The sequence below is a fragment of the Akebia trifoliata genome, chromosome 7 (assembly GCF_017979445.1).
Source record: "Akebia trifoliata isolate Shusen 1 chromosome 7, ASM1797944v1, whole genome shotgun sequence".
Lineage (NCBI taxonomy): Eukaryota > Viridiplantae > Streptophyta > Magnoliopsida > Ranunculales > Lardizabalaceae > Akebia > Akebia trifoliata.
In genome coordinates, this window is record NC_141381.1 from 757,212 (window position 1) to 771,685 (window position 14,474).

Here is a 14,474-nt window from a genome sequence, read left to right on the forward strand (position 1 = left end):
CGTCTATGAATTCAACTTCTAATTTTGGGGTTTCAGCTGAAATGATAACCTTAGTGAGCTGCTATTGTCATCCCAACTTGTACTTATTGCACCCCTTTTAAAATAATAAAATAAGTCAATGGTTGAAAATATGTAAAAGTTGAGTGTATATTTTCCTCCACTCTCGGGTGTGTCATATCCCAATCAAGTCCCGTGACCTTATATTCATTGTTTTCCTTTTTTCCAATAGATTGGTCTTTTGGGGTAAATAGTTTGTCAACATGGTATCAGAACGGGCCTTTCTCTCCTCTCCTCATCCAATTCATATCTTCACGTGCTTTTGCCAAGTCCGGCCTATACTTGCAGGGGCGTGTTGAGTGTAGTTCCACATCGAACACAAATTTCCTTATCTCTTCTTATAAGTGCTTGGGTTTTTCCACTCATTACCAATTGGTTTTGAGTTGGACCCCCAAACTTATCATGGTATTAGAGCGTTAGGCTCGTATAGGTCACGGGTTCAAATCTTTCCACCCTTCTCGGTGAGTGAGGGGGAGTGTTGAGTGTATATTTTCCTCCACTCGAGTGTGCCATACCCCAGTCAAGTCCCTTGACCCTTTTATATTCATTGTTCTCTCTTTTTCCAACAGATTGATTTTTTGGGGAAATGGTTTGTCAACAAAAGTTGGGGTGCCAATAAAAACTCTAGATTTCTATTTTTTAGATTTAGGATTTTATATGAGCCTAATCCTAATTGAAAACAACTGATGAAATTGTTTGAATGCCTTACAATGCTTTGTAATAACTTGGACCAAACGTTTAGGATGTTTGAATGGTATGTTTTAATCTTTAATAGGGTGATAAACAATTTAAGAAATTTGGGTGTAATAAGTAAAAGATGGGGTGCCCGAAAGTATTGGGTGATTTCCGAGCGTCAAGAGACAAGAATCATGACCAAGAACCCTGAAAGTATTGGGAACTCTACAGTAGAGACCAAGTTATGAGCAAAATATTTCAGAACACAACAGATATATATATATAATTTTCTCATATATTTTTATGAAAAAAATTCCAAGATGGCTTCACTCAAAAATTTCAAAACCTTGTGGGGAATTTTCAAAATGTTGACCGAATAATATTATAGAGACGGGTTTATTCACAAACGATCAGTAGGAGAACAGTTGCTCCTTAGTATCGTAAACTAGGGTTAGTGGCTTTGCCTGTTTTGCATAATCAGTTCTAGTCCAAATCGAATCCGATTCTCATTGTATTTGTCCCAGATTGACCCCAATCCCATCTAGACCCGATCCATTGACAGCCCTACTTGCTTTGGCACCTGAGATCCATATGACTTGGCCAAGTCATCTCGTTTTCTGGCGAGTTTGAAATTAGTTAGTGTGTTTTGAAAAGAGAGTTATTGTTGGCACCCCAATCAAAAAAAAAAAGAAAAAAAAGGTGAATCTCCATTTCGTGTGTTTGAATATGACGAAATTTCAAGTCTAGTACACTGTTCATTTTAATTCTCAAATCATTTTTTTTCAGTGAATTGTCAACGATTTTTCCATATCAACAATCTCATTGGTAATTTATCAATGAATCTGTTGATATAAAAGTGATGAATTCATTGGAAAAACATATTTTGGGAATTAAATGAGCAGTGTGCTAGAAGCAAAATTTTGGCATAAGTTGCTCACGTTTTGGAAAATATCTCATAAAAAAAATAAGTAATGATTGAGAAATAGTAAAAATTTGGGTGCAAAAAGAAGCTCTCTCTCTTTCCCTTTTTATTTTGTTTAGTTTAGATTTCTATGGTTAGATTTAGGATTTTATATGAGCCTGATTCTAATGGTAAACAACTGTTGAAGTTGAATGTGTTATAATTCTTTGTAATGTTGAGGCAATAACTTGAATCAAACTTTCTTAATTTTTGAATGGTGTGTTCTAAATTTTAATCTTTAATTAGGTTGTGATAAATAAGGAAAATACTGTGTAACATTGAAATTGACATCATTTCAAACATCATTGATGTGGATTTGGGTACAGAACAATAGATACTTTTTTATCAAGATACAAATGAGAAACATCTATGGTTATGTGCACACCAATGCTTGAAATGATGTCAATTTCAATGTTACCTTAACAAAACTCTTATAAATAATTTATGAAAGAGTCATGTTGGGGTGACACAATGACTTGGTGGCGTGCACACAACCATAGATGCTTTTCCGCGAGATATGAGTAAAAAGCATTTACGTTTGTGCGCGCCACCACGTCATTTGTGTCATTCCAGCATTAGTCTGTGAAATTGGGATGTAATAAGTAAACGAATAAAGATGAATGCACACAATTGGATATGCTGTTGACATGACAAGGGCATGGAACCACACATCTTTTTCCTATGTATTCCAATGAAAAAGATCAATGATTATGTGTCCTTGCCAAGTCAGCCACATACTTAACCCCGTACCAAAACTGCATGCATTCATCACGACTCTTAAGTAAAAGGGTTTACAAAATAAGCATGTGAGGGTATTTGGTAAAAGAAATGTATTTTTTAAAAAGGTATTTTTGGTACAAAATCCATTTTCAAAGTGTATTTATTGAACTTTAGTTTAAGGCACCTGTTAACAAAACCTTAAGTAAAATTTTGGGTGCCAATAGCATCTCTCTTCGAATTGAAAGAAGTGAGTTAATGTTTGAATAATGATGAATGCACAGACTGACATGGCAAGTTTCTAATGTATTCCGATGGAAAAAGATTTATGATTTTGTGCACTTGCCACGTTAGGCACGTACCCAATCACCCATCCAAACCGCGTGCATTGCTTTCTCTTTCCTTTGCATCGACAACGGGGTTGGTTTTGGTATTCTCTAGAGAATCTTTTGGCATCGATAGTGGGGTTGGTTTTGGTATTCTTTATTATATCGATAGCGGGGTTGGTGTTGGTATTCTCTAGAGAATCTTTTGCGGTAATTTATCTTTTACATTGACAACGGGGTTGGTTTTGGTATTCTCTAGAGAATCTTTTGTGTAATCAATTTTCTGCTTGGACAATGGGGTTGGTTTTGGTATTCTCTAGAGAAAGAACTTGCACTAATTGTTTTGGAAAAAGAGATCGAGAGAGATGGAGAAGACCTTGGCTCCAATAATGGTTCCATGTCTTATCTCATTTGTTATTTATTTGTTTAAACAATCATAGATACTTTGATGTTATTTATTTATCAGTCTTGCTAAGGTAACATTGAAATTGACATCATTTCAAACATTATTGATGTGGATTTGGGTACATAACCATAGATACTTTTTCATCAAGAGACAAATGAGAAACATCTATGGTTATGTGCACACCAATGTTTGAAATGATGTCAATTTCAATGTTACCATAGCAAGACTGATAAATAATTTATGAAAGAATCCTGTTGGGGTGACACAATGACTTGGTGGCATGCACACAACCATAGATGCTTTTCCGCGAGATATGAATAAAAAGCATCACGGTTGCGCGCACCACCACGTCCTTTGTGTCACCTCTCTGTTTGTGTCATTCTAGCACTAGTCTTTATTAAATTGGGATGTAATAAGTAAAAGAATAATGATGAATGCACACAATTGGATATGTTGTTGACGTGGAAGGATATGAAACCACACATCTTTTTTTTATGTATACGAATAAAAAAGATCAATAATTATGTGCACTTGCCAAGTCAGCTACATACCCAATCATGTACCAAAACCGCATGCATTCATCACGACTCCAAGTAAAAGGATTTATGAAATAAGCATGTGAGGGTATTTTGGAAAAAAAAAATATTTTTTAAAAGGGCATTTTTAATACAAAATCCATTTTCAAAGTGTATTTATTGAACTTTAGTTTAAGGCACATGTTAACAAAACCCTAAGTAAAATTTCGGGTGCCAATAACATCTCTCTTCGAATTGATAAAGGTGAGTTAATGTTTGAATAATGATGAAGGAACATAGCTGACGTGACAAGGGCACAAAACGCACATCTTTTTCTAGTGTATCCCAATGAAAAAGATCTATGATTTTCGCACTTACCACGTTGGCCGTGTACCCAATCTCATACCCAAACCGCATGCATTACTTTCTCTTTATTTTCCATCGACAATAGGGTCAGTTTTGGTTCTCTAGAGAAATAAGGTACAGTAATTGCTTTAGAAAAAGAGAGAGAGATGGAGAAGGCTTGACTCCAATATTGGTGTCCATCTCTTATCCCATCTATCATTTATTTAAACAAAACAAAAGCTTCTTGCTTTCTTAAAAGAGTCGTGCTAGAGTGACCTCAAGGTGGAATCCTATATGGCACTTCTTCACGTGAAAGTGGATAGGAACCATGTATGCTATTTCACTCCTATCTCGATGAAAAGTATCTATGGTTCCCTTACACTTTCACGTCAAGAAGTGCAATATGAGATTCTAGTCAGACGCCATTACAACATTTTTCTTCTTAAAAAATATATATTTTAAAGGGCATTTGAGTAAAAATCATATATATATTTTTCATCAAGATACAAGGAGAAGCATTTATGATTATGTGTACACCAATGTTTGAAAGGATGTCAATTTCAATGTTACTCTAGCATGATTCGATAAATAATTTAAGAAATTAGTATGTAATAGGTAAAAGGGTTTTGTTAACGATTTAACATATGCAAAATGTACACCTTGGAATAAGCATGTGAGGGTATTTTGGTAAAAAAATATTTTTTTTAAAGGGTATTTTTGATACAAAATCCAATTTTTCTAAGTGTATTGAACTTTAGTTTACAGCACATGTTAACAAAACCTTAAGCAAAATTTCGGGTGCCAATAGCATCTCTCTTCCAATTGAAAGAGGTGAGTTAATGTTTGAATAATGATGAATACAGCAGCGGACGTGGCGAGGGCACGGAATGCACATCTTTTTCTAGTGTATTCTAGATTTATCACGTCAGTCACGTACCCAATCACGCACCCACCCAAACCGCATGCATTGATTTCTCTTTCTTTTACATTTACCACATCAGTCACGTATCCAATTGCGCACCCACCTAAACTGCGTGCGTTGATTTCTCTTTCTCTTGCACACCACCGACACCGGGGTTAGTTTTAGTATTCTTTAGAGAAACTCTTATCTTATCATTTATTTAAAGAAAAAAAATGTTTCTTATTTTCTTAAAAATATCTTTTTAAAGGGCATATGAGTAAAAATCATAAATATTTTTCATCGAGATACGATACGAGATGTAAGTATATATGGTTACATGCACACCAATGTTTTTGAAAGGATGTCAATTGCAATGTTACTCTAGCACGACTTGACTCGATAAATAATTTAAGAAATTGGGATGTAATAATTAAAATGGTTTTATTAACAACTTAACAGATGCAATACGGAACCTTGGAATAAGCATGTGAGGGTATTTTGGTAAAAGAATATTTTTTAAATGATATTTTCGATACAAAATCCAATTTTGTATTGCACTTTAAGGTAAATGTTAAAAAGGCCTAAGTAAAATTTCGAGTGACGATAGCATCTCTTTTTGAAAGAAGTGAGTTAATGTTTTACTTTCTCTTCCTTTGACAACGAGGTTTGTTTTGGTATTCTATAGAGAAAGAAGATAGATAATGGCATTAGAAAAAGAGAGAGGTGGATAACATTTGACGATGTCCTATCTTTTGTTTTTTTTTTTTTTTTCTTTTGCACCGACAGTGGTTAGTTTTGATATTTTTTAAAGAAAGAAGGCACAATAATTGCTTTAGAAGGAAAAAAAAAACAGAAAGAAAGAGAGACGACCTTGACTCTAACGATGTTCATATATTTCTTATCTCATATGCTATTTATTTATTTAAACAATCAAGAGCTTCTTGTTTTCTTAAACCTCAAAAAAGCTTTGATTTTAACTATTTCTTCACATAATCAAGAGAATTGATGGAAGAAGTCATAGCAACCATTTTCCTTCGGAGATTAAATTCACTATTACGTGAGGAGTCTGAAATATTTGATGGCCTAAAAGATGAAATCCTCCTTCTCGAGTCCCAACTTTCACATCTAAATTCTCATATCCAACCTTTCCATAGCGAACTCGTTCAAATCGACTACTTCAGTGCCATGTCCAACATAATAAGCATTGAATTGAAAGAATCGATTTACAATTGGTTGGTTAGGTTCAAAGAAACCATCCATGACGCTGATGATTGTATCAATCTATTCATCATTCAGATGAATAATAATAGCAAAGATGGATTGAACGACTCAGATCGAATAGTGGCTGCTGCTCTACTCGGATGTGAATTGAGAATTATCACTGAATGTCTCGTTGAAATTCTGGATGTCAAGTCTCTACTGGATACCTCAATTGCGTCATTGTCGATTGAACGTAGTGCTATTATTGATGATGAAGGTGAAAATTCTTTTATGCATAAATTTATTACTTTACCGATAGACCTTAAATCCTGCTTCATGTACTCTTGCTTTTACATTCGAAGTTGGTGTACATATAATCACACTTTGGTTCAACTATTGATGGCCGAAGATCTAATTGAAGAAATTCCAGGAGAGAGCATGGAGGATATTGTCGAAGGCAATATCAACAAGTTAATTGAACTAGGAATGGTTCAAGTTCGAAATGAATATCTGCCCGTCTCTCTTCACTGCTATGTTCCCAAGCCATATCATCACTGTGTTGCACAAGGAGATGACTATTTGTACATTAAGGATATTCGTCACCTAGTGATCAACAACATAGAAATAGCATCCAACTTTGAAAATATCCATATCTCATCAATTCGATCTCTATTTATTTCAACTCCCTTGGAAATGAAATTATACAATTTGCGGGTGTTAAAACTCTATTTTGAAGGAAGTAAGAGCATCATACTAGAAGAAGTGGGAAATCTGATAAACCTAAGATATCTAAAATTTACGTCTCATAACTTAGAGAAGCTTCCAGAGAGTATAGGCAATCTTCGAAACCTCCAAACTTTGGATATTAATTGTCCTTCGTTGAAAGAACTACCAAGTGGAATTCTGAATCTCTTACAATTAAGGCACCTTATAATAAACAGGGACAGTATTCGGCAGAAACGAACTTTGGGCCTTATAGGGATAGGGCAATTGACGAAGCTCCAGACTTTGAGTGATTTATACGTCGGTGATGGCATTGCCAGTGAGTTAAGTAACTTAACCCAAATCAGAGAGCTTGGAATTGTTCAGTTGGGGGAAGAAAATGCAAGTGAGTTATATACTTCTATAATGAAGATGACTGGACTTCTCTCCTTATCTCTATCAGCAACAGCTTGGAACAACTATTGTTTCAGCAAAGAAGAGTTGCTACCTTCTTTGGAACCATTCTCGCCTCCGCCACTCCTTCAAAAGCTTCGTCTAGTAGGGTGCTTACAGGAAATGCCCGATTGCTTCAGCTCCATGAAAAACCTCACTCACTTAGTTTTAATGTCTTCTAATCTATTGGAGAACCCAACTTCTGTCCTTGAGTCTCTTCCTATCTTGAAATTTCTTGAATTACATGATGCCTACACAGCAAGGTATATTGGTAGAGAGTTCTGCAGGTCTGGTGGGTTTCCTACTCTAGAGAGACTCATTATTAAATCCAGATCTCTAATTGAATGGATGGAACTTGAACAAGGATCATTCCCAAGCTTGAAGTTCCTCTTCTTTAATTGTCTGAGATTGAGAACTCTCCCCGAAGGTTTGCAATTAATCACCACACTCCAAAAATTGAAAATGCCCAATTGTCATGGTGATCTTGCACGGAAGTTGAGTCCTGATGGAGGCCCAGAGAATTATAAGATCAAACACATCCCAAGGATAGAGTTTCATTGGTAAAATTCTTCACTTTTAGATTTTATTTCTTGACAACATGTTGATCGATGGTGTTAAAAAATGGTTGTTATTTATCAACTTATGAATTGTGGTTACAAGAGCTTTCTTTGTGTTAAATATATAGAGATGTTGGATGGTCTTGATAGGTCTATAGAAATTTCTCAAATGTGACTACACTTTTAAACCTATTAATGTGGAAAGACTAAGCATTATGAAGCATTTTTTTTTTTTTTAATTTATATTTTAAATTCATTAAAGAGGTTGAGATAACTTAAGAATGTCATCTCGGTCTTGAAGGCAATCATGCGAGAAAGTCAAATTGAATCATTCGTGATCTGGGATGACTCAACCGATATTTTGAAATCTTGGTGAAGCTTTTGAAAAGTCAGCCTAATTAACCCACATAAATACAAATACCCGATGGTCCAGGGTAGGTGATTTTGTATGAAATCACATGTTTGGCTAAACATATCTTCTTTATATTGTTTGCAAACACCTATTAAAAGGTACTGAAAGATGAGTTGCATGTGAAAAAATTCTGCACATTAGAAAGATGAGTTGCATCTGCCTAACGAACTTCTTTGGATTTGCAATTTCAAATCATATGTTCTCAGAAAACTTGTTTTTTTTTTTCTTTTCCTGATCCATTTGCTTCTCAGAGAAATGGGGACCAAAACAGGATTTTATGTTCTTGACATTATCAAAATCACATTAATTTTTGAAAAATTGCATCTATATTATTCATAATTGATTCCAAGAGAAATGGACTTGGTGATGAAATTTTAGTAGAAGATTACACCTACTTAATTGATTCCAAAAGAAATGAATTGATAGGATCATCAGTACTTGATGGGGGTGAGTTTTTGTTTTGGTCCATTCAAGAGTTGTTTTATCAATTGTACAATTTTGATTGGTTTGCATATCATTGATTGTTTGCAAAGAGTTATGGCATGATACATGATACATGGATTTGATACTTCTTTTCGAGAAAAGATTTGTTGTGCAGTTGACTATGAGCTTAGACCTACGTATTTGTAGTACATAGATTGTTTTGTCATTACATGGAGTGTATCATTCCATTTGTTTTAGCTCATAAAGAAAAATATTTATGAATCTTTTGATTCAGTCTGAATTCAAAATCTTACAATTTCTCACACTGATTTGATTTTGACAACATTGCTACACACATGCATGGGGTATTTTTCTCTTGATGTTCTTTTCATTGCTTATTTATTCATTTTTATAAAGGATATGTTTAATCTTTTGCTATTGGTACAGGTGAAGGATAGCCTAAGGAATGACCCCAGATACAAAATCTATCAAGCATGAAGAACGAGAGAGTCTATTTAACGAGTACATATCTGAATTGAGGGTTGTGGAAGATGAAGCTGAACATGCAACAAAAACCAAAAGGGACGAGTCGGTAAGCACACATGTTTTTCTATTGAACTGTTTGGAATGGGTTATATACAAGGTGATGCCGAACAATGTCCAGGTAACCTAAATGTGAAACTTAGGTTCCAAAGTTTGCACAAAACCAATCAATATGATCATGTCGTCGTCATTGATCTGCACACTTCAGAGTGATTCCAATGATTTGATGAAGGGATTCATTTTTGGATGATGACAGATATTGGTGTAGATGTTATATGTTGGATCACTTGAGATTATCTGTGTGAAAGATAATCTCTTTCTGAAACTTTTGACCATGTCAAATGAGGGTTTCAAGTTAATGGTATAATGGACAACCCAAATTTTTTCAATTTGTGATCCTCTTTTGGTAATACTAGATATGTTGGAATGAGCTCTTTGTTGCGAGTATGTTCTGGATGGTGAAGAAATGGAGAGTGTGATTGAAAGTTCTCAGAAAGGACGCAGTTGTTCTTATCAAGCTTTACTAATAGAAACAATTAAAGATCCTCAGGTAGTTTCCAAATCTTAGCTTGGCTAGTTCAATGATGTTTGGTGGACCATGCAAACACTTGTGAAATGGCATTAAATACCCTTCTTTATTTTGTGGTTTCACACAAAACTAGATTCACACCTAACATTCTTCTCTAGAAGTCTATTACTTCAAATTAAATCTCCTATTTTGGCTAATAATGGTATCAAAATTCGGATTTGTTAATTATTCACTGGGGGGGGGGGGGGGGGTTCAATTTGGTAAGTTCAAAAAAAATTCGGGAAAGTTTTGTGAAAAATCGGCAAAATTTCAGAGATTATACAATTTTTTTTTTTTTTTTTTGAGTTTCTTGCCAAAACCCAACATTTTCAAACTCTCTAAAAAACCTATAAAAAATTAAAATTTTGGAGGTGAAGGGTAAAAATGTTCCCTGATTAATTGAGGAATACTCAATTAATTCATTAATTTGCCGATTTAATCGGTTAACCCCTAATTCGGAGAGTTTTGTGACTATCTAATTGAATCCCAAGTTTATAGTTTCCTAGTTAGTACCTACTTTGAGTTAATGAAATGTAACTTTTGTGCCTACATATGCATTTTTTAGGCATCGTGGAATGAATCAAAGCCTAAATTGGAGAAGGATCCCCAAAGGTGTGCTATTAACTCTGAATTAGATCAAGCTGACACAGAAAAGCTCTTTCGGGAGCACATTAAGGCACTTCACAAGGTAATTCCACAACCATTTCATGTCACCTGTTAGGATTTCCATATCAGAATTGTTGCTATTACACCATGTTGTTGATCCTGTAATTATTGAAGGTACACGCTCTTTGAATGTCCTAGCTAGGATGGAAGCAATAAGGTTTCAAAGATCTCTATTTTGCTTTTTTGTGTGTAACAATTTGATGAAAAAACTTTGAAGTGCCCATCCCGCTTTAAAATTTCGGTAGAACCCTCTTGCTTAAATGACATGTGCTTCTTCAAGGAGGTATCCCAAATATTAACGAAAAATAGGGGTGAAATAAAAACAAAAGAGGTTACATGTTGTGTTGCTAGAAGGGTTCCTCCAAAATTTTGAAGTTGCCAGGCTGCTTCAAAGTCGGACTCCAATTTGATGGTTACGATCATTTTAGAAGGGAATTTTTTACTCTTCGATACTCACACCAACATATAATGAAATGTAATCAATTGTCATTTTTCACATACCATATGGTTATTTTAAGAATAATGATTTTCTGATGCCCCATCACAGAACCATAGATCATTTCCTCGGGATACGCAGAATCATAAATCTTTTTCTTGCGTATCTCGAGGCAAATAATCTATGGTTCTATAATGGGGGCGTATGTCAGATATCATGACTCTTATTTTAATTTTAATCTGATGACATAGGTTTTATGCTCGTTTCATGATGTCCTAAAGTTTCACACATTTCCCCTATTCCATCAATTCCTTCAAGAATCTATAATTGCCACTCTGATCAAAATATTTCAATTTCTTGGCCAACTTAAATAGACATTCGAAGAACATAAATTCAATGCTTGATTTTCCTTTCAACGATATGCACGTGACTTCCAAACTCTATTAGATGATGTTATAACTGCAGAAGCAGCTACCGAAGTGACTGAAGATGGGAAGACCGTTCTTACTTCTTGGTCGACTGCTAAACGCCTTCTAAAGTCTAATCCTAGGATACCGAGAAAAGATAGAGAATCCCTATGGTGTCGACATGCAGAGGAGCTGCAGCGAAAGAAAAAGTTGGCATCTCATACAACGGAAGACAAGCTTAATGCAGAAACAATAGGTAGAAGCTCACTTGATTCTGGAAGGTCACCAATAGTTCCAAGGAGAACTCATGGCCGGAGATAGCTTACAATGTAAGAAACTTTACATTTCAATTGTTTTTTGAACTTGGTATTTGCTTACTGGATTTCAGGGTCCGTCTATGAATTCAACGCCTAATTTTGGGGTTTCGCCCTTGTTTTGACAATACTTGAGTGCAAGGGCCTAGAGTTTCAGGTGATTGATTTTTTCATTTCTAGGATAAATCCCATTTTCATGTCCAAGACATACATGTATTGATTTTTCATTTGCAATGTGGCATAAAATGTTAGCTCAGTTCAAATATTGGTCTAATCAATTTTTGTAACTTTTTTCCTTTTAGATCATATGTCTTCTTACATTTTGTTGCTTTTGCAGGATGTATTGATGTACAATTTTTTTGGCACATCTCTTCTGAAAAATCAATTGAGAGTAATCTATGTTTATATGAAGGAGCAAGACGTGCTTGACCCCGCTGCACCAAGTTTCACAAAATTTGGTAAGGCCAAACACAACCTCCTTTGATCTGAACTTAAGCAATTGGAACGTTGTTATAAAACATACAAGGCAAAGGTTATGGATTTGTGAGAATATAGAAGATTTTCGAAGCCTATGTTTGACTATTGGAAGAAGTTGCGCCTTGTCCAAGTTAGATTACTTGATGACTCACTTGCACAGGAGATGCAAGTTGCTAGCGGCAAAGAGGATTGGAGTTCATGTGGTATCAAGCTTTGAACTGGGATGTTTGAGTTTTCTCTTCTTTCTTTTTTCATATTTGTTTTTTTTTTCCTTATTGTTCGACTTCATCACTTGTTCTTATATTTGGTAGAGAAGTTCTGAGTCATTCCTAGGATTCTCTTACGTATTTAACATCTTCACAGATATTCAACGAGGGTAACTTTGAGATGGCAACAATGTGCTTTGAAAGAGCTGGAGACCTGTACAGGGAGAAATGGGCATGAGCTGCTGGCCTTCGAGCTTCGGCCGAACGCATGCGTAGTTCAAATCTTGAATTGGCTCGTATTTCCCTTATGGAGGCTGCCACAATTTTTGAAACTATTGGCAATGCTGAGATAGCTGCCCAATGTTTTATTGAGTTAGAGGAATGTATATATTTTAGATTTGTCATTGTATTATATCTTGTCTCTGAAAATTTTGGGTGGGTTTTGTGATCGTATGTATGTGATCTTTCTATGAAATATTTTCTGTTATCTTTCTGAAGTAGGAAACCTTCAGTTGGGTTTGTCAACTTGCAGATTCGCAATATCATTTATGTTTTTTTTTGTTTTTTTTTTTGAAGTCTTTTAGTAGCTACTCTTGTTTTTCATGACTTACGATAGAGTTCACTCAGTGACCAAGTTTGCATTTCATTGTTAAGAAACAAGTGTCACTATTGATTGAGAACCAACCTTTTGGAGGGACTGTCTTCTAGTTAGTGTTTGAGCGTGTGAGACACTATCATGTATTGGACCCATCTTTGATGTGTTACTACCTTCCATTAAATCTTACCAATACACGGTTTTCGTTTAGATTATTAAAATGCAAACCATAGAAAAACAATAAGAACACAGAACACTACAGCGAGCACATGAATCAGACAGTCTTGAATTTGATTATCTTGGAGAACTCTCACCATTTTCTAATTGAGAAATTACTAAAAAAAAAAACTAAAATTGTAGGATTTTACAACCATCTCATCAGTAGGATTTTTGGCAATGACATCTCTGAGACGGGTCTCCTAATTTGAGTCCTCAAACGCGTTTCTCACATCATGAAAGGGAGTGCAGATACAACCGTTGATATGGTTGGAAGAAGTAAAGAATTAAAAGAAATGGAGCAAGCTTTTGTGGAGAGGTGCACTTCACTTCACTATCATGAGTTGAAAGATACCTCAACTTTGATGAAGTTTGTTATGGCCTTCCATTCTATGAATTCCATACATACTTTCTTAAGAACTCGGAATTATCTTGATGGCCTCATGTTGTTGGAAAAAGAATGGGGGAATTTTCTCGAAGCGACCAGCATTGCAATGCTGCAAGGTGATCTTCTTCTTGAGGCTGATTTTCTAGGAAAGGGTGGGTGTTGAGAAGATGCATTTAGTCTGATTCTATTGTATGTTCTTGGGAACTCTCTTTGGGCAACCAAAAGCAAGTGTTGGCCTTCAAAGCAATTTACAACGAAGAAAAAACTTCTTACAAAAGCCAAGATGATTGCTAGAGACATGTCAGATGTCTTCTACGAGTCAGTTTGTACAGAGGCGGGCATACTGTCAAACCAAGATGTTAGTTTGTTACACCTTGGAGAATGTTTGAGTTCTTCCCAGAGACTTAAGCATCTCCAAGCTGAAATTATCTCTGCTTGGAAAATCCTTGATGTCCATTTTCACACGTAGACTATGTGATTTCACGTAACGATGTTTCTATTGAATCTCTCGTTTACTTTCAGAATTATGGAGGGAGAAAATTATAAATATATTTAGATACTTTCGATCTCTTGGAACACCGCATGAAAGAGAGTACATGACTTATGGGGAGTTCTGTTTGAGCTTCTTGGGGGCATGGAAAATGAAGTTTAATCAGAGTACCATCTACACGTTGCTAAAGAATAATGCCTATTGGAAGAAAGAAATCAATGACAGAAGTCTTCATAAGAATGGGAACTTGATTGGGTGTGTCGTGCAATGCAGATTCAGTAGCATCTCTTCAAAATTAAAGAGGGAAAAATGCAGAAAGTCTACCAAAATGAAGTAACCCTCTAATCTCCAATTATTTTCTTGATTTCGATCTGAAAAATGTTCCAAATTCAATTATCTTTACACTTCGTGAATCGCTCATTCGCCTCATCGATCAGATCGAGCAAGCAAAAAAATCACACCTTGGCAGAAAAATGGCCGATAATCCTCAAGATCTTCATTGACAAGATCTTGATAAA

The 14,474-nt window shown here is 35.4% G+C and overlaps 1 protein-coding gene across 20 annotated transcripts; it reads left to right on the forward strand.

Annotated features, from left to right (window-relative positions):
* The first annotated feature begins 5,808 nt into the window (after positions 1 to 5,808).
* Positions 5,809 to 12,827, forward strand: LOC147397848 (putative disease resistance RPP8-like protein 2). 20 transcript variants are annotated; one of them, XM_086446861.1, is made up of 7 exons: positions 5,809 to 7,818; positions 9,098 to 9,242; positions 9,610 to 9,743; positions 10,327 to 11,526; positions 11,659 to 11,741; positions 11,922 to 12,042; positions 12,222 to 12,827. In XM_086446861.1, the coding sequence occupies exons 1-2, from the start codon at positions 5,909 to 5,911 to the stop codon at positions 9,099 to 9,101; spliced, it is 1,914 nt and encodes a 637-aa protein (XP_086302987.1). In that variant the 5' UTR covers positions 5,809 to 5,908; the 3' UTR covers positions 9,102 to 9,242; positions 9,610 to 9,743; positions 10,327 to 11,526; positions 11,659 to 11,741; positions 11,922 to 12,042; positions 12,222 to 12,827. The 20 variants fall into 20 exon arrangements, 18 of the variants coding, with proteins under 18 accessions (XP_086302987.1, XP_086302991.1, XP_086302984.1 ...); XM_086446865.1 differs by having other exon boundaries at positions 12,425 to 12,827; XM_086446858.1 differs by lacking the exon at positions 11,659 to 11,741 and having other exon boundaries at positions 10,327 to 11,599.
* Positions 12,828 to 14,474: the final 1,647 nt, after the last annotated feature.